The following is a 23,530-nucleotide window of genomic DNA, read 5'->3' on the forward strand; positions in this document are numbered from 1 at the left end:
TTAAATGGTTCAGTGTCGTGGGCGGAGGGGCCGCGCTCGCTACGCTCGGGTCCGTGGCTGCTGCTGCTGCTCGGTGGCTCGAGCGATGGGCCGGACCCGGGGACTCGAGCAGCGCTCCTCGCCCACGAGTGAAAAGGGGGTGGTTTGTTTTGGGAGATAGTTCCTGACGCCACCCACGGGTCGTGGTGATAAAGGGCACCACCGCTGCTGGTGACGGGGATCCCGGGAGCGATGGTAGGGGTTGGCGATCCTGGGGCCCGGTGGCGGTACGGGGAGGCAGGATGGTCGGGGTGCAGGGTTGTGGAGGCAGCGCGGCGCGGTGCCGGATGGCACTGGGGTACTCACTCAGGCACAAATTCACAGAGTCTCTGGTAAACCAAACGGCTGGATGGATGGGCCCGCAGCCGGCTGCAGTGTCTTGGCTCTCCCCGGACAGGTTGATGGTGGCTGTCTTTTCCTGCACCTGTGTGGAATGTATTGACTCCGATAGCTTCCCAACGGTAGTCCGCTCCCCGGCGTGTATGTACCGAAGGAGCCCGTTTTGCCCGCAGGCGCTGGCCCTTGGATCTCTAGCCTATGGCGGTGGCTGTTTATCCTCACGGTGTGGACTGTTGCCTTCTGTCGGGTCTTGGGTGTTAGGAAACCCCTGGGGTTCCGGTCACTCTCGGATTTGACCGTTGTCGGCGACCCCTAGCCTGGTCGGGGTCCGATGGCCCTGCCTTTGTGCTTGATGCAAATCTGCTCCCCGGCTCGGTACCGGCGGGCCACCGCCCATCCCCGGTCCTGCGGTTTTGCTGACTTGGACCACCTCCTGCAGACGGCCACCACCGTCTGCCGACCTTGCTGACAGTGCCTGGGCTCCTACCCAGACACTAGCAATTTCTCCACTCCAAACTCAACTCCTCACCCCACTTCCACTGAACTCCAAACTGAACTAACTACTTTTCCCGCCTCCAGGCCTGTGAACTCCTCGGTGGGTGGGGCCAACCGCCTGGCTCCGCCCCGCCTGGTGTGGACATCAGACCCCGGAGGAGGCAACAAGGGTTTTGTTTGACTGATGTAGACTATCCAGGGGAGGGTGTGTGTGATGTTGTGTTTGTGACTACCTGGCTAGTCCAGGCTGTCACATCAGCAAAAAAATATTTGAAGTTCTAAAAAATTTTTTTAAAACAATTAAAAAAACCCCCTCAAAACATAAGTTTTGATCACCTGTTCCCCTTTTCCCAATCAGAAAATAGAAAATAAAAAAATATGAAAACATTCAGCATCGATGGTTCTAAAAAAGTCCGAAAATATAAAATTAATGAACACATAGGATTCTAAAAAATTTGGAATAACCAGAATTGCTGTTTTTATTTTGCCAAAACTTACTTAAAATTTGCAGTAAAAAAAGACCAAAGTTTCCCCTATTCCCATTAACCTCACTTTATGTGCCAACCTTTTGTGCGGCAGTGCACCAAACGCCTTGGAAAAATCCATATAGTCAACGTATATAGCAAAGGCTGCTATATCCTGGGCCCTGGCTGCCGTATTGGGGTGAGTTCCAGAAGCCATATTAGGGTGGGTCCTGGCTGTTATGTTGGGGTGCGCTCTGGCTGCCTTATTGGGGTGGGCCCCGACTGCCGTATTGAGGTGGGCCTCTGCTGCCATACTGGGGTGGGCCCTGGCTACTATATTGGGGTGGGCCCTGGCTTCTATATTGGGGTGGGCCCTGGCTACTATATTGGGGTGGGCCCTGGCTACTATATTGGGGTGGGACCTGGCTACTATATTGGGGTGGGCTTTGGTTGCTATACTGGGGTGGGCTCTGACTGCCATATTGGGGTGGGCCCTGGCTGCCATATTGGGGTGAGCCCTGGCTGCCGTATTGGGGTGGGCCCTGACTGCCGTATTGAGGTGAGCCCCAACTGCCGTATTGAGGTGGGCCCTGGCTACTATATTGGGGTGGGCCCTGGCAGCTATATTGTGTTGGGCCCTGGCCGCCGCACTGAGGTGGGCCCCGACTGCCATATTGAGGTGGGCCTCTCCTACTATGCTGGGGTGGGCCCTGGCTGCCGTATTAGGGTGGGCCCTGGCTGCCATATTGGGGTGGGCCCTGGCTGCCATATTGGGGTGGGCCCTGGCTGCCATATTGGGGTGGGCCCTGGCTGCCGCATTTGGGTGGGCCCTGGCTGCCATATCTGGGTGGGCCCTGGCTGCCATATTGGGGTGGGCCCTGGCTGCCATATTGGGGTGGGCCCTGGCTGCCATATTGGGGTGGGCCCTGGCTGCCATATTGGGGTGGGCCCTGGCTGCTGCATTTGGGTGGGTCCTGGCTGCCGTATTAGGGTGGGCCCTGGCTTTCATAGGATCAGATATAACCTGATTAATGGCTCCTCACATGTGATCTACGTCTCTCGCCGCTGCTCGGCTCTGACCCGGATCCACCGCAGGTTACGATTACAGCCCCGTACTGTGTCAAAGATACACAAACGCCACATCCTTATTTCTAGACACGCGGGTGGTAAAACGAGGCCAAACCTCTTCCTGTACCCAAAATAGCACCAGGTTTCAGAGCGCCCGGACCCGGTGTGGGGGGACCACAGGCTACAGAGACCAGGGGAGTTAAAGGGGTCCTAATACTACATACATATGTGATGTATCCCACCTCTGACTATGGGACCCCACTTACACGGAGGGAGGGAGACCCCAGTCCAGAATCTCCGCCAGTCCCTGAGGTTTGCTAGGATCCGTATAGCATTAGTGTGTATCTAAGCCCATCGTGTAATGGTATTACCTGTTGAGTCAGTGTATCTAAGCCATCTGTGTGTAACAGTATCACTGTATCAAGACCTATCATGTGTGATCCCATCAGCTGCACCAGTATTCTAAACATATGAGTGATACCATTTGAGTGTATCTAAGCCTCTTATGTGTAAAAGCTTCTGCTATGGCAATGTATCCAAGCCTGCATGTGATACTGTCTGCTGAGCTATGTATCTAAGTCTCTCCTTTATAAAACAGTTCCAGAGTATCTAAGCTCATAACGGTTAATGCTCTCTGCTGAGAGATAATTATGTGCGATACTGTCCGCTGAGTAGCTGTATCTAAGCTTCTAGATCCAACATATGTGATACAGGTGTAACTTAGCTTTTTAGTCTTTAATATTGTTTGCTGAGCTGCGGTATCTAAGCCTATGACAGGTGATACTCTTCAGAATTAATGTATTTAATCATATGTACCTAAGGCTCTCCTGGGTGATACCATTAAAGTGTACCTAAGCTATTCTTGTGTGATACTGTCTGCTGAGAGGTGTATCTAAGCCTATTATGTGTGATACTGTCTGCTGAGAGCTGTATCTAAGCCTATTGTGTGATACTGTCTGCTTAGAGGTGTATCTAAGCCTATCATGTGCAATACTGTCTTCTGAGAAGTGTATCTAAGCCTATTATGTGCAATACTGTCTGCTCAGAGGTGTATCTAAGCCTATTATGTGCGATACTGTCTGCTTAGATGTGTATCTAAACCTTTCATGTGTGATACAGTCTGCTGAGAGCTGTATCTAAGCCTATTATGGCTGATACTGTCTGCTCAGAGGTGAATCTAAGCCTATTATGTGCGATACTGACTGCTGAGAGGTGTATTTAAGCCTATTATGTGTGATACTGTCTGCTGAGACCTGTATTTAAGCCTATTATGTGTGATACTGTCTGCTGAGAGGTGTATCTAAGCCTATTATGTGATACAGTCTGCTGAGAGGTGTATCTAAGCCTATTATGTGTGATACTGTCTGCTGAGAGGTGTATCTAAGCCTATTATGTGTGATACTGTCTGCTGAGAGGTGTATCTAAGCCTATTATGTGATACAGTCTGCTCAGAGGTGTATCTAAGCCTATTATGGCTGATACTGTCTCCTTAGAGGTGTATCTAAACCTTTCATGTGTGATACAGTCTGCTGAGAGCTGTATCTAAGCCTATTATGGCTGATACTGTCTGCTCAGAGGTGCATCTAAGCCTATTATGTGTGATACTGACTGCTGAGAGCTGTATCTAAGCCTATTATGTGTGATACTGTCTGCTCAGAGGTGTATCTAAGCCTATTATGTGTGATACTGTCTGCTCAGAGGTGTATCTAAGCCTATTATATGTGATACTGTCTGCTCAGAGGTGTATCTAAGCCTATTATGTGCGATACTGACTGCTGAGAGGTGTATCTAAGCCTATTATGTGTGATACAGTCTGCTGAGAGCTGTATCTAAGCCTATTATGTGTGATTCTGTCTGCTCAGAGGTGTATCTAAGCCTATTATGTGTGATACTGTCTGCTCAGAGGTGTATCTAAGCCTATTATGTGCGATACTGACTGCTGATAGCTGTATCTAAGCCTATTATGTGCGATACTGTCTGCTCAGAGGTGTATCTAAGCCTATCATGTGTGATACAGTTCACTTAGAGGTGAATCTACCCCTATCCTGTGATACTGTTCTCTGAGCCGTGTATCTAAGCCCACCATGTGACTCTATAGCATTATATACGTCATTAGTTTACAGATGGTTAAAGTTTTACTGGAATATTAATAATTTACTGGAAGAGTCTGAATCGTCCGTACAAGGTGCAGCCGGCGCGGGAGACGCTCATGGTTACACAATATTTGCATAATCGACGCAACAGTACAAAGGGGCGGAGCTGAGCCAGCAGCCAATCATGTGCTGCAAGAACTCCGACAATGGTAAAAGTAACCACCACCCTCATCATCAGTGCACGGCTGCCGCAGAGGAGGTAAAGATTCAAAGATTTCTCTTTATTCTTTTCCATTGAAAAAAAATAAAATATTGGGCATCAAATGAAGCCGCCATTCTACAGGTAAAAGACTAAAAAAACACAAAAAAATCAAACAAAAAGTAAAAAAAATAAAAGTAATAAACTTAATAAAAAATAAAATAAATAAAAATAAGAAAAAGAAAGATAAACTAAAAAAAAGGTTTAATTATTCTATTTTTTATTTTAGGAAAAAAAAAATTCAGGTTAAATGAGAACAGAACAGGATCTGATCCTTAAAGGGATAAATCCAAAAAAGTGTCTGAAAGACGAGGGTCCCACCGCGCCGAGATTAGGAGTCTCATAGATTAAGGTCTCAGGGCACTTCAATGGGAACACGGGAAATGCCAAAAATGTCCCAGACAGGACGACCCCTCTATCCGGCCAGCATGATGGTAAGATGGTAATAGCGGGATTGCTGTGTAGGTTCTTGGCCGTGCGCTGGGGATGTGTCCATGTACTGAGGCGTATCTATGTACAAGCACTCCAATGCATGGAGGCGTGGCCGTGCACTGGGGCGTGTCCATGCACTCAGGGCGTGGCTGTGCACTGGGGCGTGTCCATGCACTCAGGGCGTGGCTGTGCACTGGGGCGTGTCCATGTACTGAGGTGTATCTATGTACAAGCACTCCAATGCATTGGAGGCGTGGCCGTGCAATGGGGGCGTGGCCGTGCACTGGGGGCGTAGCCATGCACTGGGGGGGTGTCCATATACTGAGGCATATCTAAGTACAGGGACTCCCATGCATTGGAGGCGTGTCTGTGCACTGGGGGCATTTCTGTGCACAGGTGCAGTGTCTGTGCGCAGGAGACATGTCCATGCCCAGGGGGTGTGTCCATGCCCAGGGGGTGTGTCCATGCATAGGGGGAGTGTCCATGCACAGGGGGTGTGTTCATGTGTGACGCCCTGGACTAGCCAGGTAGTCACAGATAGCGCCCCGCACAACACCAGTCCCACACAAGGTAACACCATCCAAACCATAAACCCTAGTCACCTCCCTCAGTGCTTAATGGACACACCAAGGGGGTGGAGCCAGGCGGTTGGCCACGCCCACCGAGGAGTACAGACGGCCTGAGGCAGGAAAACACAGTCAGTTCAGTGCAGTTGAGTGAGTTCAGTTTGAGTGTCGAGGAGTGAGGAGGACAGGCCTGTGAAAGTCTGACAGGTGTGAGGGTCGTAGCCCGCACACCTTGGCTAGGCAGCATACGGTGGCCTAGCCTGCAGGAGCCGGGAAGACGGCTCGGTGGAACCGTGGTGGACCGGGACAGGGTAGTGGCCCGCCGGTACCGACCCGGGGAACTGACTGGAAACCAGAGCACACAGGCGGGTACTCAGACCCTGAAACGAGGTCCAGAAGCCACTGGACTGAGTTTGTGGGGCACTGCAGCCCGAATGTGGATGCTGCCCCCTGACTGCTGGCCCCCTCCTGTGGAAAAATGAGTATTCCCCTTTAAGAGACCTCTCGACGCTGTCACTCCTCCCCAAAAGCGTCATTGGTGCCTCCCCCCGCAGCTTGTCGCACAGGCTCAAGGGAAAGTTTCCCAATCTCTCTGAGGACCCGGACCAGTTGGACTGCCGGAATGACGGACCCGCTCATGGATGCGGTGAGAGATCGTATCGGCAGGGAGGGGAGCGGATGGCTCACAGGGCTGTTACCTGTGGGCAGCTTCCTCCCTGCCGAGGTTCAAGCGAGCGGTGCCGGCGAGCGGAGGTCTAAGAGACATACCCGCCCGCCGGCCCGCTTGAGCCCGCCACAGGATTCAAAAAGGAGCGGGAAGAAATGCTCTTCGCGCTCCCAGCGCTTGCTCCCGCCCACCATCCTTAGCCCGGCTGCCGGCGCCATTGTGAGGAGCGCTCCTGGGGACAGGGGCTCAGCGCAGGCCGACAGCTCCTCTTTGCAAGTAGCAGGCAGCTGCACAGTGTTAAGGGGAGCCGATTTCCGTTCGTTTCCCCTGAACAGCATTCCAACAAACGCCCCCCCTTAGTGGCAATGGGAGGCAATAATACATGCCAGAGTTCATCTGGTTCTAGTGGGGTTTCAGCAGATGGGAGAGGAACACTGGAGCCGGCACCTCTAGCCCAAAGGGAGGGAGGAGAAGGGCCCATAAATGTTCCACAGGCGGATGGACAGTTGGTCCTTTGGCCCCCGCCTGATCAGACACCGCCACCATCACAGCTAAGTCAGCCGTTACTCATTGCCCCACTAGGTTCTGGGTTAGTCTCACAGCTTCATCCCCCCAGTGTAATGGTACCTCACCAATTGGCCCCCTATGTAAGGGGGGAAGGGGCCAATTCGCCACTGGGCCTGCAGAGTAGCTTGTTACAGATGAGGGCGGGGGTGATTAGCGGAGGGTATCAGAGCATATCACGTTCACGTGCTGGGACCCCGGCCACGGCTATTGCGGGTGGTGCGGGCAGCCAACGTGGGCGTGCTTCCTCATCATCGTCCTCTGACGAGCAGCGCGAGCGTAGGCGCAGCAGGCGGCGTATCAGCAGCCGTCGCCACGGCAGATCTAGGTCTAGGCGGCGTAGCCGGCGTTCCAGGTCCTCGCGCTGGCGCTCCCCTTCTTCCTCAGACGAATCCCCGGAGAGGTCACGGAGAAGACGAAGAACACCGACCGATACATCCGTACAGCGTGGGGATGTGGGTCCAACATCCGTGGACCAGTTCCAGGATACGGGAAACACAATGTTTTCGGCTCAAGGTGAGTACCCTTACGTTGGGGTCTGGAGCGGGGTTGGGTCGACCGGGGCTGCGCCGGGGGAACCGGCTCAGGTTAAAAAAGTATTTGTGAACCCCAAATTGTTACAGGTGCCGGAGGGGTCTAAACTTACCCCGCCTGGTCCGGACCTTTACAAAGGTGGCCTTTTTTGCGGTGTCCCCCCCCTGGGTTCCCACCTTGAAGTGCAGGTAAAAGAGCAAATTTGGGCCAACAGCTACGTTGACATCTGGTCATTAATATCGACAGACCAGCATTCGGTTGATCGGGAACGGCGGCCGGGCGAGAAGTTTTATGACCGCAAGCCCAAGGTCGCCAAGACCATAAATAACTGGTTGCAGGCGTTCGCCGTCCTGGGGTGTGTTATGGGGCAACGGCACCCGGAAAGGTGCTCAGAATTATTTATTTACATGGATAGCATTTACAGCTCGTACAAGGCCCATGGAGGTTCTGCGTGGTGGAAGTACGATGAGGACTTCCGCCGCCGTTTGGACCTTCAGCCCCACTTGGGGTGGGGAGTCAAAGCCACTGATTCTTGGCTTCGCCTGATGATGGCGCAGAGGGTTCTCCAGACTTTTCCCGGGGGGGCTGCCGCACCTGGATCTCACACGGGCGCGGTGGCTGTCCGCCGACCAGGAACATGTTGGCTATTTAACGACGGATTCTGTAAATATCACACTCTGTGCAAGTACAAGCACGAGTGCTCGGTGTGCGGGGGGCCTCACACGGCCTCCAAATGCAACAAGCCCGCTCAAAAAGCCCACGGTACAAAACCCGGGACTCAGGAACACCGTGACCCCAGTGAACGTCACCATGATGGAGCCGTGGCTAAGCAAGTACCCCAATAGAAGGGCTGCAGCTCAAATCAGATTCGGTTTTTCTTTTGGTTTTTTCATACCTTTCAATTTTTCTAGGCTCCCCTCGTTATCCCCCAATTTGAAATCAGCAAGGGAAAACCCGGATGTCATCCGGTCCAAACTGGTTAAGGAAGTGGCCTTGGGGCGTTTCCAAGGTCCGTTTCAGTTCCCACCTTTCAGTAACCTGCGGGTGTCACCCTTGGGGGTGGTTCCCAAAAAGGAACACGGACAATTCCGGCTTATTCATCACCTGTCCTATCCCAAGGGTAGGTCGGTGAATGACGGTATACCGGAGGAAGACTCGTCGGTCCATTATGTGTCTTTCGACAGGGCAGTTGAATTGGTCAGGCTTGCTGGCAGGGGTGCCCTTTTGGCTAAATCCGATATAGAGTCGGCCTTCCGTCTCTTGCCGGTACATCCAGACTGCCATCACCTGTTGGGTGCAATGCTTGACGGTGAGTATTATTTCGACACCTGTCTCCCCATGGGTTGTTCCATTTCTTGCCAGTATTTTGAAATGTTCAGCTCCTTTTTAGAATGGGTAGCCCGCCGGGAGACAGGTTCCGACGGGATAACTCACTATTTGGACGATTTCTTATTTGTCGGCCCTGCTGACTCTCCGTTGTGCCAATCTGTATTAGAATGCTTTCAGTCCCTGATGGGACGGTTTGGCGTCCCCCTTTCGATGGAAAAAACCATTGGTCCTGTTACGGTCTTGTCGTTCCTGGGTATAATCATTGACACGGAAGCCATGGAGTTCAGGCTTCCCCCGGAAAAAATCCGAGGCCTGCTAGACCTCATTTCGGCGGTCATTTCCGTTGGAAAAGTCACCTTGGTACAAATGCAGTCACTATTGGGTTCCCTCAATTTTGCTTGCAAGGTCATGCCCATGGGCAGGATTTTCTCCAGGCGGTTGTCATTGGCCACTTGTGGGGTACGGCTCCCGCACCATAGAATTCGAATAACAACCCCCCTGAAGAATGACTTGTGTGTGTGGCAAAAATTTTTGGGTACATACAACGGCCGCACTTGCTTTCAAGAGGCGGACCGGACAAACTCGGAGGTAGAGCTTTTCTCGGATGCTGCGGGAGCCGTTGGATTCGGGGTCATCTTTGGCACTCAGTGGTGTGCGGAAAAATGGCCAGCAGACTGGGAAAAGTGGGCGTGGACTGGGAACCTTACCCTGCTTGAACTTTTCCCTATAGCGGTCGCGGTCGAAATTTGGGGGGAGGCGTTGAGGAACAAGCGGATCATTTTCTGGTGCGATAACGCCAGTGTGGTACATGCCATCAACCACTTGTCTGCCTCCTCCCCGCCTGTCATCAGCCTGATCAGATTTTTGGTTTTGAAATGCTTATCAATAAATGTTTGTTTCAAAGCGAAGCATGTTCCTGGTTGTAAAAATAACATGGCGGACGCCCTGTCGCGTTTTGAATTTCAGAGATTTCGGGAGCTGCATCCATCAGCGGAGGTTCAAGGTTTGGCGTGCCCAGCAGGAATGTGGGATGTCCCGCTCAGCTGCTCCCGATGATCCATTCATCTGTGGCCCCGTCGACTTGGAGAGCCTATGGTAAGGCATGGAGAGAGTGGTGCGAGTCGGTGGGGGAAATTTCGGGCGAGCCTTCGGGCGACACTTTATTACAGCTGACACTGAAGTATTTGGTGTCCCTGCACAACAGGCGGGCATCCGGGGCGGTTACACGCAACCGGTTATCGGGCATAGCTTTTAACTTTAAGCTCAGGAACTGGCCAGATGTGACAAAGTCCTTTTTGGTGCACCAAGTTCTGAAGGGTTGGAGGAGAAGCGACATCAGGATTGATTGCAGAAGGCCCATCTCGTTTCGGCTGTTGGCTGACTTGATCAATGGTGCAAAGGTTTTGTGCACTTCCCCTTACGAATCTACCCTGTTTGCTGCAGCTTTTGGAACCGCCTTTTTCGGGGCCCTTCGGGTCGGGGAACTCGTACCGAAAGCGCGGGGGGACATTGGTGGTTTACGACGGGACGATATTGTAGTATGTGGTGACGGGTTGCGAGTACGCTTGCGTAAATCTAAGACGGATCAGGAAAGCAGGGGAACATGGTTTCCCCTGTCTTCTATCTCAGGCCCAGTGTCTCCTGGAGTCCTTGCTAGCTCTTTTCTAGCGATCAGAACCGACGGGCCGCATTTTTTCACACACGAGGACGGTTCCCCCCTGTTAGCGGGGCAGTTTTTAAATTTCTTGCGACGCATTTTGCGCCACCTTGGCCTTCCAGCGGCTGAGTTCGGGACTCATTCTTTCCGTATCGGGGCTGCCACGGAGGCTTCCCGGGCAGGCATGCAAGACTCGGAAATCCAGCGGGTTGGGCGATGGCGCTCCAGGTGCTTCATGAGATACATTCGCCCGGAGCTGGTCTTAAGTGCAGGCACTGCATAGCAGGCATTCGTCCACGGGCGGCGTTACATGTTCAACTATTTTGGTCTGTGGTTTGACATTGTTTTCTTTTCAGATACAAGCCGTCCGAGTGTGTGGATCCTAGGTCATTCATTTGTGTACTGGGCAGCTCGGGAAGCGGACTCCCGACCCGGTGGCCGGTCCTTGGGATTGCTGGATGTCGATGTTAACTGGAGAGGTATCAGGGGCCTGTCCTGGCCGCAAGTCTTACCGGAAGTGGTCAGGATATCGAAGATGGTCTCATCCCCTGTGGTTTTGGTGATACACGCCGGGGGTAACGACCTGGTTTCTTTTCCGTTGGCTGAGTTACTGACCCTTATGCGGTCAGATATGGACAAATTCCCCTGTTTCTTCCCTCAAATGAAGCTGGTTTGGTCCGAGGTGGTTCCGCGGCTGGTTTGGCATGGCGCCAAGGATGTTTTTGCCATGGAACGAACCCGTCATACGCTGAATCAGCGTATTTCAAAATTTATACGGTTCAAAAACGGGGTGGTCGTCCGCCATCACCAGCTGGAGGGTGATAATACGGCTTACCTGCGGGCGGATGGAGTGCATTTGAATGGTAGTGGTCAGGAGGTATTTTTGGCGGGGATCCGTGAGGGTGTCGTGCAAGCGCTACAGTCCATGTTGGGTGGGGTCGCAGCTCGTTGATTCGCCGCTCCTTGGCGGAAGGGGTCGGAATTTAGGAAAAATGGAGGTGGAATACCCGCACCGGACGGCCGAGTGGCGGTACTTTTACCAAAACCCCTGGTATATTTGGCTGGTTTTTAACGCCTGTTTGGAAGAGCTGTGACCATAACTTTACCCAAAAGATGAGAGCATTGTTTTCTCCTTCGACTCTCCAAAAAAGAAAGTTAAATAAAAAGGTTTTTGTTTTCAAAGAAAAATTGTGTCGTGGTGTCTCTTAAAGGGGAGGGGGAGGTTTTGTTGGGGTCCTGGCAGTCTGTGGGGCACTGCAGCCCGAATGTGGATGCTGCCCCCTGACTGCTGGCCCCCTCCTGTGGAAAAATGAGTATTCCCCTTTAAGAGACCTCTCGACGCTGTCACTCCTCCCCAAAAGCGTCATTGGTGCCTCCCCCCGCAGCTTGTCGCACAGGCTCAAGGGAAAGTTTCCCAATCTCTCTGAGGACCCGGACCAGTTTCCCGCCCACCCTCCCCTCGTTTTTAAGGTTTTTATGTGATGGAAAGGAGATGTGAGTTTTTTCGGTTGTTTTGGCATTTTCAAGTCACAGCAGCGGAAGGGGTCGGAATTTAGGAAAAATGGAGGTGGAATACCCGCACCGGACGGCCGAGTGGCGGTACTTTTACCAAAACCCCTGGTATATTTGGCTGGTTTTTAACGCCTGTTTGGAAGAGCTGTGACCATAACTTTACCCAAAAGATGAGAGCATTGTTTTCTCCTTCGACTCTCCAAAAAAGAAAGTTAAATAAAAAGGTTTTTGTTTTCAAAGAAAAATTGTGTCGTGGTGTCTCTTAAAGGGGAGGGGGAGGTTTTGTTGGGGTCCTGGCAGTCAATTCACTGATTGCGGTCTGGACTTTAGGTCCTTTTCCACCCAAGTCCCGACTGAAGACAACAGCCCACCAAGGGGGATAGAAAGCCACCGCACAGGCAGAGAGATCCCACGGGCCAGCGTCTGCGGGCAAACCGGCTCCTCCAACATATACACAGCCGGGGAGCGGACTTCCATCGCTAAAGCACAGGCAGTCTACACATACACTACACGGTGCAGGGAAAGGCAAAGACCACCAAACCGGGTGGGGGACCAGATGCAGCCGGCTGCGGGCACCGACCACCATCAACTTTGTTTATCAGAGACTTGTGTGTGTCAATAACAGTGAGTACAACAGTGCCATCCGGCCGCGCACCGCCCTGCACCGCCCAGCCCTACTCTCCCCAACGGGTCCCAGGGCCATCATCCCTGCCCACGTGACGTAGGGGTTAACATCTTGCTGCACTACCATCTCCCCCGTGTGCCCCGTAACTGCAGTGGTGGTGTCTACACCTTCCCCACATCCCGTGGGTGGCGTCACGAACTCAAACACGGCTCCGGCCGTACACCTACCTACCCCCCCCTACGTAGCGCCAGCATCCTTTCAGAGCGACGTAACCCCGGGTCCGGAGGCGCTTGAGCCACCCACCAACGAGCCCGGATCCGAGCGGCTCGGCTGCAGCGGAGCGCGGGGCGGTACACATGCACTGGGGGAGTGTCCATGTGTGCCGCCCCCGTGCCAGCAGCCGCCGCTGCTCGGATCCGGACCTTCAGGGGTGGTGGCTCCAGGGTCTCACAGACACGGCGAATAAAATGGGGGACGTAGATATACGGGCTAGGCTAGGAATAGGTTTGTGACGCCACCCACTGTGTGTGGTGAGGTTGGACACCACCGCTGCTGTTACGGGGCACCCGGGGGAGATGTTGTGCAGCAAGATGTTAATCCCTCCGTGGGCAGGGATGGTGGCCCCAGGACCCGATGGCTCTGGTGCAGGAGGAATGACGACCGCAGGGGGTGCTGGTGTACTCACAGGAAAACACACACGTCTCTGGTAAATCAAGATGGTGGTGGCCAGTGCCGCGGCCGGTTGCGTTCGGGATCCCCCGCCCGGCTGGTGGTCTCTGTCCTTGTCCTGCACCTTTTTAGTAGAAAAGACTTCCTTGTATGAAACGTAGGAGTCCGCTCCCGGCTGGATGTGGCCTAAGGAGCCATGCCCGCAGACGCTGGCCCGTGGGATCTATGGGCCTTGGCGGTGACCTCTTATCCCTAATCGGTGGGATGTTGTCTTCTATGAGGGACTTTGGGTGGGACAGGACCTCTAGTCCTGGCCTCAATCGGTTAATTAACCAGTTCCAGTAGGTTCTGGTTCCTGGCTTCAGGGTCTGAGTACCCCCCTTTGTGCTACGGTTTCCGGGTCGGTTCCCCGTGTCGGTACCGGCGGGCTACAACCCTGGCCCGGTCCACCTCGGTTCCACCGAGCAGTCTTCCCGTCTCCTGTCGACGGAGACCACCGTCTGCCTCCTAGCCAGTGGCACCAGGGCTCCTACCCTGGTACCTGTCAGTTTACTTCAGGCCGGACCTCCACTACCGAACTCTCAACTGATCTGAGCTGAACTGCTGCTTTCCCGCCCCCGGGCTGTCTAAACCCCTGGGTGGGCGTGCACAACCGCCTGGTCACGCCCACTGGTGTGTCTAACTGTCCCTAAGGGGGGCGGACTAGGGTTTAATGGTTGGCTGTGTGTTTCCTAGTGAGGGAAAGGTGTAGTGCGGGGGCCTTAAGCCCGCTACACACGCTTCAATATATCTCACAATCTGTCGTTGGGGTCAAGATGTAAGTGACGCACATCCGGCATCGTTTGTGACATCTACGTGCGATCAGGATTGAACGCAAAACCGTTGATCGCAAACACATCGTATCTTTGTCTAGAATTGAGCGTTTTGTTGCACGAACCTAGTGAATTGTAACGTGTGACATCCCTCATACGATTTTGGTGTCTGATGCTATGTGCGCAGGTGTGCGCTCTGCACCGCAGCTTAAAAAAGGTCTGCTTCAGAGCGCAGCTGAAAAGCTGCGTTCTGAAGCGCCTCACAATGTCTGTAATCTCTGTCAGTCGGTCACTATCTCTGTCCCTCACTCTCTGTCCATGTCAGTCTATCCCCCTCTCTCATATACTCACCGATCCCCGGCGCTGCACGGCGTTCACACTGCTCCGGCGGCTTTTACTGTTTTGAAAAAGCCGGCCGCCCATTAAACAATCTCGTATTCCCTGCTTTCCCCGCCCACCGGCGCCTATGATTGGTTACAGTGAGACACGCCCCCACGCTGAGTGACAGGTGTCACACTGCACCCAATCACAGCAGCCGGTGGGCGTGTCTATACTGTGTAGTGAAATAAATAATTAAATAATTAAAAAAAATGGCGTGTGGTCCCCCCCAATTTTAAAACCAGCCAGATAAAGCCATACGGCTGAAGGCTGGTATTCTCAGGATGGGGAGCTCCACGTTATGGGGAGCCCCCCAGCCTAACAATATCAGCCAACAGCCGCCCAGAATTGCCGCATACATTATATGCGACAGTTCTGGGACAGTACCCGGCTCTTCCCGATTTGCCCTGGTGCGTTGGCAAATCGGGGTAATAAGGAGTTATTGGCAGCCCATAGCTGCCAATAAGTCCTAGATTAATCATGTCAGGCGTCTATGAGACACCCTCCATGATTAATCTGTAAATTACAGTAAATAAACACACACACCTGAAAAATCCTTTATTAGAAATAAAAAACACAAACATATACCCTGGTTCACCACTTTAATCAGCCCCAAAAAGCCCTCCATGTCCGGCGTAATCCAGGATGCTCCAGCGTCGCTTCCAGCGCTGCTGCATGGAGGTGACCGGAGCTGCAGCAGACACCGCCGCTCCTGTCACCTCCACGCAGCAACTGAAGACAGCCGCGCAATCGGCTGAGCTGTCACTGAGGTTACCCGCTGTCACTGGATCCAGCGCTGGATGCAGCGGTGGCCGCGGGTAATCTCAGTGACAGCTCAGCTGATCGCGCTACTCACCGCCGCTTTTATCACCTCCACGCAGCAACTGAGGTGAGTAGCGCGATCAGCTGAGCTGTCACTGAGGTTACCCGCGGCCACCGCTGCATCCACCTCTGGATCCAGTGACAGCGGGTAACCTCAGTGACAGCTCAGCTGATCGCTCGGCTGTGTTCATTAGCTGCGTGGAGGTGACCGGAGCGGCTGTGTCTGCTGCAGCTCCGGTCACCTCCATGCAGCAGCGCTGGAAGCGACGCTGGAGCATCCTGGATTACGCCGGACATGGAGGGCTTTTTGGGGCTGATTAAAGTGGTGAACCAGGGTATATGTTTGTGTTTTTTATTTCTAATAAAGGATTTTTTCGGGTGTGTGTGTTTATTTACTGTAATTTACAGATTAATCATGGAGGGTGTCTCATAGACGCCTGACATGATTAATCTAGGACTTATTGGCAGCTATGGGCTGCCAATAACTCCTTATTACCCCGATTTGCCAACGCACCAGGGCAAATCGGGAAGAGCCGGGTACAGTCCCAGAACTGTCGCATCTAATGTATGCGGCAATTCTTGGCGGCTGTTGGCTGATATTGTTAGGCTGGGGGGCTCCCCATAACGTGGAGCTCCCCATCCTGAGAATACCAGCCTTCAGCCGTATGGCTTTATCTGGCTGATTTTAAAATTGGGGGGGACCGCACGCCGTTTTTTTTAATTATTTAATTATTTATTTCACTACACAGTATAGACACGCCCACCGGCTTCTGTGATTGGGTGCAGTGTGACACCTGTCACTCAGCGTGGGGGCGTGTCTCACTGTAACCAATCATAGGCGCCGGTGGGCGGGGAAAGCAGGGAATACGAGATTGTTTAATGGGCGGCCGGCTTTTTCAAAACAGTAAAAGCCGCCGGAGCAGTGTGAATGCCGTGCAGCGCCGGGGATCGGGGATTGGTGAGTATATGAGAGAGGGCTGCTAACTTCAGTCACTTAGGAGATTAGCGGTCACCGGTGAGCCCTTCACAGGTGACCGCTAATCAGGGCGCGACACAGACAGAGCCGCAGCGTGACAATGAAGTCGGGTGAAGTTCACCCGAGTTCATTCTGACAGTGCGGCTCTGTCTGTGTCTGCTGTCATCTGCCATTCAGCTCTGCTACATGGCTGTCTGTGTCTGCTGTTAGCGGCCATGTAGCAGAGCTGAATGGCAGATGACATAGTAAAAACGCATCCCTACACATTACACACGCTTGGCAAGTCAATAAATAAAAAAAAAAAAAAAAAAAAAGGGTGCCCAATGCATACGTCACAGAACACATGATCTAAAGGATCGCACACAAAATTAATCAATTTAACATAGACTACTAACGCTCGTGTGACAGCAAATGAACGACCTACGTGTGATCTCATTCAATCGCATATGCGACCTGGGCGTGTCACATCGCAAATGCGATTGTACAACTAATTGCAACGTGTAAAGTGGGCTTTAGGCTACATGCGCACGCTGCTTTTTTTCCTGCTTTTTTTCTGCTTTTTTGGCTGCAGTTTTGTTGTCAGAACTTTCTGACATTTGACTTCCCAGCAAAGTCTATGAGAAGTCAGATTTGTCATGCGCACGTTGCAGTTTATTTGTCAGCGTTTTATTTGTCAAAGGTTTGTGACAAATAAAATGCAGCATGTTCATTCTTCCTGCGTTTTTGTCAACATTTGTCACAAAAACGCAGCAAAAACGCAGGGTGTGAAAAACGCACCGAAAACGCACCAAAAACGCACCTAAAATTACATGCGTTTTTTGTGACATTTCCAGGCTCTCTCTGACAAGGTGCAGTTTTGGCTGCAGTTTGTGAACACAAAAAGATGCAGCGTGCGCATGTAGCCTTACTGTGACTACCTGGTTTTGCCAGGGCGTCACACATGTGCTGAGGTGTATCTATGTGCAGAGGAGTGTCCGTGCACTGGGGGAGCGTCCGTGCACTGGGGGCGCGTCTGTGCACGGAGGGCGCGTCCGTGCACTGGGGGCGCGTCAGTACACAAGGGGCGCGTCAGTACACAAGGGGCGCGTCAGTACACAAGGGGCGCGTCAGTACACAGGGGGCGCGTCAGTACACAGGGGGCGCGTCAGTACACAGGGGGCGCGTCAGTACACAGGGGGCGCGTCAGTACACAGGGGGCGCGTCAGTACACAGGGGGCGCGTCAGTACACAGGGGGCATGTCCGTGCGCTGGGGGAGCGTCCGTGCGCTGGGGGAGCGTCCGTGCGCTGGGGGAGCGTCCGTGCGCTGGGGGAGCGTCCGTGCGCTGGGGGAGCGTCCGTGCACTGGGGCGTGTCCGTGCACAGGGGGAGCATCCGTGCACAGGGAGAGCGTCCGTGCACAGGGAGAGCGTCCGTGCGCTGGGGGAGCGTCAGTGCGCTGGGGGAGCGTCAGTGCGCTGGGGGAGCGTCAGTGCGCTGGGGGAGCGTCAGTGCGCTGGGGGAGCGTCAGTGCGCTGGGGGAGCGTCAGTGCGCTGGGGGAGCGTCAGTGCGCTGGGGGAGCGTCAGTGCGCTGGGGGAGCGTCAGTGCGCTGGGGGAGCGTCAGTGCGCTGGGGGAGCGTCCGTGCGCTGGGGGAGCGTCCGTGCGCTGGGGGAGCGTCCGTGCGCTGGGGGAGCGTCCGTGCTCTGGGGGAGCATCCGTGCACTGGGGGAGCGTCCGTGCACTGGGGGAGCGTCCGTGCACTGGGGGCGTGTCCGTGCACTGGGGGCGTGTCCGTGCACTGGGGGCGTGTCCGTGCACAGGGGGAGCGTCCATGCACAGGGAGAGCGTCCGTGCACAGGGAGAGCATCCGTGCACAGGGAGAGCGTCCGTGCACAGGGAGAGCGTCCGTGCGCAGGGAGAGCGTCCGTGCGCAGGGAGAGCGTCCGTGCGCAGGGAGAGCGTCCGTGCGCAGGGAGAGCGTCCGTGCGCTGGGGGAGCGTCCGTGCGCTGGGGGAGCGTCCGTGCGCTGGGGGAGCGTCCGTGCGCTGGGGGAGCGTCCGTGCACAGGGAGAGCGTCCGTGCGCTGGGGGAGCGTCCGTGCGCTGGGGGAGCGTCCGTGCGCTGGGGGAGCGTCCGTGCGCTGGGGGAGCGTCCGTGCCCTGGGGGAGCGTCCGTGCGCTGGGGGAGCGTCCGTGCGCTGGGGGAGCGTCCGTGCGCTGGGGGAGCGTCCGTGCGCTGGGGGAGCGTCCGTGCGCTGGGGGAGCGTCCGTGCCCTGGGGGAGCGTCCGTGCCCTGGGGGAGCGTCCGTGCACTGGGGGAGCGTCCGTGCACTGGGGGAGCGTCCGTGCACTGGGGGAGCGTCCGTGCACTGGGGGAGCGTCCGTGCACTGGAGGAGCGTCCGTGCACAAGGGGAGCGTCCATGCACTAAGACTTTTTCCAGAAGCAAAAAAGTGCACGAGTCTCCTGCCACCTGACAAAACTGCCCAGTATCAAGAAAACGTTTCTTGGCCCCAGGGTCCAATCACATATTTAAGGAGTCGGAACCAAGATGTGGAGGGGTGAATCCTGGGTATGCAACAAAATCTGTGTGCTGCACATAAGGAAACCGCTGCCTTCTCCCCTTTGCTTCTCCCGCATGGTGCTGATGTCACCTCCATAGCAACCTGTGATGTCACTTGTGTCACACGACGGTGAACGTGTGCAGTGATGACAGTGTTACCTGCCTGCCAGAAAAAGTGACCGCACCCGAGAGCCAGTGTCACATCATACAATGCAATGGCTTTCCCTCACTATGCTGCCTCTGAGGAATAACCACTTTCCTGATAGAGATGGACAGACGGACAGGTGTCTGTGGTGTCAGGGCGGTCTGCAATGTCAGGGCGGTCCGTGATGTCAGGGTGGTCAGCAGTGATGTCAGGGCGGTCAGCAGTGCTGTCAGGGCGGTCAGCAGTGCTGTCAGGGCGGTCAGCAGTGCTGTCAGGGCGGTCAGCAGTGCTGTCAGGGCGGTCTGCGGTGTCGGGGCGGTCTGCGGTGTCGGGGCGGTCTGCGGTGTCGGGGCGGTCTGCGGTGTCGGGGCGGTCTGCAATGTAAGCGCGGTCTGCGGTGTCGGGGCGGTCTCTGTTGTCTTGGCGGTCTGCGGTGTCGGGGCGGTCTGCGGTGTCGGGGCGGTCAGAGGTGTCGGGGCGGTCTGTGGGGTCGGGGCGGTCTGCGGTGTTGGGGCGGTCTGCAATGTAAGCGCGGTCTGCGGTGTCGGGGCGGTCTGCGGTGTCGGGGCGGTCTGCAGTGTCGGGGCGGTCTGCAGTGTCGGGGCGGTCTGCGGTGTCGGGGCGGTCTGCGGTGTCGGGGCGGTCTGCGGTGTCGGGGCGGTCTGCGGGGTCGGGGCGGTCTGTGGGGTCGGGGTGGTCTGTGGGGTCAGGGCGGTCTGTGGGGTCGGGGTGGTCTGTGGGGTCAGGGCGGTCTGTGATATCACAGCAGTGTACAGGTGGAGGCCCCGATCTCTGTGTAATTATTTCACCATCGCCTTTTGTCGCACATGTAAGTGGCGTCTGCAGAGGATGTTATTCACATAGAGGGATACATGTATGTGCAGAAAATACAACACAACCCCAAAATACACACGTGCTGCTCCACACAAGACCATCGAAGACTTCGAAAAACATATGACCCCCACATAATAATATACACCAGCGCACAAAGGTCAGCAGAGGTCGCCGCACCCCGGGACCACGGACCCCTGTAATGTGACGCTGCTAATCGTCAGCTCACATAAGAACATACACAATGTGTGAATATATCACTGTGTAAAAAAAAAAGTTCACCCAAAGTATCCTGTGCGGGGACCAATAACAATAAAGACGTGGCGTGCCGTGTACAGAAATGTGTCCTGCAGCCGCTCGGCCGAGCATCTTTTTAACAGCATCTAATAAAAGTTATATTTTAAGATTAAAACTCCAATTTATGCTCCAGTGATACAGACAGTATATGGCTGGAGATTGTTGATTATTGCAGATACAGAGTAACATATAATGTATGGCATCATAAACCACAGCAATAGTCTGCAGCTGAGCCAGTGTATCTAAGCCTATCATGTGTGATACTGTGCAACAGAGCCAGTGTATCTAAGCCTATCATGTGTGATACTATACAGCTGAGCCAATGTATGTAAGCTTATCACCTGTGATACTGTACAGCTGAGCCAGTGTATCTAAGCCTGTGATACTGTGCAGCTGACCCTGTATATGTAAGCCTATCATGTGTGATACTGTGCAGCTGAGCAAGTGTGTCTAAGCCAACCATGTGTGATACTGTGAAGCTAGGACAGTGTTTCTAAGCCTATCGTGTGATACTGTACAGCTGACCCAGTATATCTAAGCCTATCATGTGTGATACTGTGCAGCTGAGCCAGTGTGTCCAAGCCTAGCATGTGTGATAGTGTGCAGCTGGCACAGTGTATCTAAGCCAATCATATGTTATACTGTGCAGCTGAGCCAGTGTGTCTAAGCCTATTATGTGTGATATTGTGCAGCTAATCCAGTGTATCTAAGCCTATCACCTGTGATACTGTGCAGCTGACCCAGTATATCTAAGCCTATCATGTGTGATACTGTGCAGTTGAGACAGTGTGTCTAAGCTAATCATGTGTGATACTGTGCAGCTGGGGCAGTGTATCTAAGCCTGTGATACTGTACAGCTGACCCAGTATATCTAAGCCTATCATGTGTGATACTGTGCAGCCGAGCCGGTGTATCTAAGCCTATAATCTGTGATACTCTGCAGCTGAGCCAGTGTACCTAAGCCAATCAAATGTGATACTGTGCAGCTAAGCCAGTGTATCTAAGCCAATCATGTGTGATACTGTGCAGCTGAGTCGCTGTATCTTATCCTATAGTGTATGTGTAGTGCTTCATATACGTAAACCTATCCTATGGGTTATTGGCTTTGTGTATCTAAGCCTGTGCCATCATGTTGAAGTGTATCTAATTCTAGACTGAGTAATACTTAATCTGTGTATCTAAGGGTGTCATATGTGATACACTGTCTGAGTGTATCTAAGCTTGTGTCAGGATGACTAATCCTGATCCGTGTATGTAAGACTATCTGCTATTGTCTCCATGTATCTAAACCTCTTCTGACTGATACTGTAAGAGCATTGTAGCCTATGTTGTGTGTTCCTGTCTGACTGTATCTAAGCCTAAGTAATGCCCCCTTTATGTGCTGTAATGCGGCTGTGTGATACTCTGTGCATCTCAGCCCATGGTGTGTGGTACGCTCTCAGTTTCTCTTTGCTATATTGTATGACTGTCTCAGTATATCTCAGCCCATCCTATGTGATACCTTCTATGTGTATCTAATCCAGTCACAGATCATTAGATGCAGACTCTACACCTGAGGTCACAATCTTTGTGCTTTGGAAATAATTTTTTGTCCAGTTCGCGGCCTGTACCCGAGCCGTCTCGTGGCTCGGATACAGCAGCGGTAGGGTACTCACCGCTCGCTGGTGGGGTCGGAGCAGTTCAGGGGGTACTTCAGCGGGATGACGGTGCCGTCTGTGTCCTGCAGGCAGTCGTGCTGCCCCGTGTAATAATCCACCAGTTCGGTCAATGTCGCAAACTGCTCCCCCCCGTACAGGTCGTAGTAGTCGCCCGTGTTCTGGATCCGGATGTGGGTCACGGAGTCCTCCAACCTAAGGGGGCAAAATCCATCAGATCCAACACTCTCATCTGAAATCCTCTGTGCTGCTGGGAGACCTCCCATCTTACCTCTTACCCACTGGTCTCTATATAATCAAATAAGTGGCCATTGCTGTCATCGCTCCCTTTAAACATCTTATTAGGGTCAATATACTGCTGCTGAAATACTCTGTGCTGCTGTGACATAAAGGGCCACAGGAAATTCTGTCCCGGCTGAGGACATCCCATAGATATTTATAAGACTCCTCAGACTATGACCCAAAAAATCTCTTCCCCCGATCAGGAAGTCTATGCCATAGAGAAGAAAGTCGCGGTTCCTCATTGTGCGCAGGAAGCGTTCACCCCATCACCATGGGAAAAGCAGAATGAAAGAATTGCAAAATTGGGGAAACTAACACCCACCCCCCAAAAAAAAAAAAAAAAAAGAAAATACAAAACTAGAAAGACAAAAGCAACAAATTATAACTACAAAAAACTACGGTAAAAAACAACTTGGCGGCTTATAATAGTGCCGGAGCGTAATAAGAGGAGCGGCTGATATCGGTCATATATAGGGATGCAATGCCTCGGGAGGCAGCAGTGATAAAAGACTGACAAGAAAGTCCATAAAGAACAGTAAGATCCTCCTAATAACTTATAACAGAGACTGATAACAGAGAGCAATAGATACCAAAAACTTCCGCCTGGACTCGACTGTAAATTTGCCCCGGGTCCCTCCACCTATCACGTGTATTAAGGATAATCTTATGCCCCTGAGTGATTTCCTCATAGCTTCTTATTAAAGAGGAGTCAAAAATAAACAATTCTTACTCTGATTTTATTCCTATCGCTCCCTTGAGTATTTATTTTTGTCTGTTTTATTAAAAAAAAAAGTCATACGGTTTCTATTTTGCACTATTTTTGTATAGTCTGTACCTCGGGGGCGTGGTCTTCAAAATGTCAGCTGCTTCAAGACACGCCCCAGGGGACCCTGCGAGACACGCCCCAGAGGATCCTGCGAGACACGCCCCAGAGGACCCTGCGAGACACGCCCCCAGAGGACCCTGCGAGACACGCCCCCAGAGGACCCTGCGAGACACGCCCCCAGAGGACCCTGCGAGACACGCCCCCAGAGGACCCTGTGTGACACGCCCCCAGAGGACCCTGTGAGACACGCCCCCAGAGGACCCTGTGAGACACGCCCCCAGAGGACCCTGCGAGACACGCCCCAGAGGAAAAGACTTAAAATTAGCACTAAATAAAACGACCCAATTCTATAAAAGCATATAGTGAATTAAAAAAAAATAGTATTTTTTTTTGTCTGTCTTTTATTTAAAACAGCCAGAAGGTTTCTATTTTGCACTATTTTTTTATAGTCTGTACCTCAGGGGTGTGGTCTACAGGATGATAATGTACAGCTGCCTGAAGACACGCCCCAGAGGATCCAGAGAGACACGCCCCAGAGGATCCTGAGAGACACGCCCTAGAGGATCCTGAGAGACACGCCCCAGAGGATCCTGAGAGACACGCCCCCAGAGGATCATGTGAGCCCCGCCCCCTGAGAAAAGACCATAAAAATT

At 53.2% G+C, this 23,530-nt stretch overlaps 1 protein-coding gene across 1 annotated transcript in view; it reads right to left on the reverse strand.

The window, feature by feature from the left end:
• The window catches only part of PTPN6 (protein tyrosine phosphatase non-receptor type 6), a 64,824-nt gene that overhangs the window by 22,907 nt on the left and 18,387 nt on the right, over window positions 1-23,530 (reverse strand). Inside the window, exon 3 of the mRNA XM_075352206.1 lies at window positions 21,770-21,964. Within this exon, the coding sequence (XP_075208321.1) occupies window positions 21,770-21,964 (195 nt within the window). The remainder of the gene's footprint in view (window positions 1-21,769; window positions 21,965-23,530) is intronic.

Source organism: Anomaloglossus baeobatrachus, chromosome 5 (genome assembly GCF_048569485.1).
Source record: "Anomaloglossus baeobatrachus isolate aAnoBae1 chromosome 5, aAnoBae1.hap1, whole genome shotgun sequence".
Lineage (NCBI taxonomy): Eukaryota > Metazoa > Chordata > Amphibia > Anura > Aromobatidae > Anomaloglossus > Anomaloglossus baeobatrachus.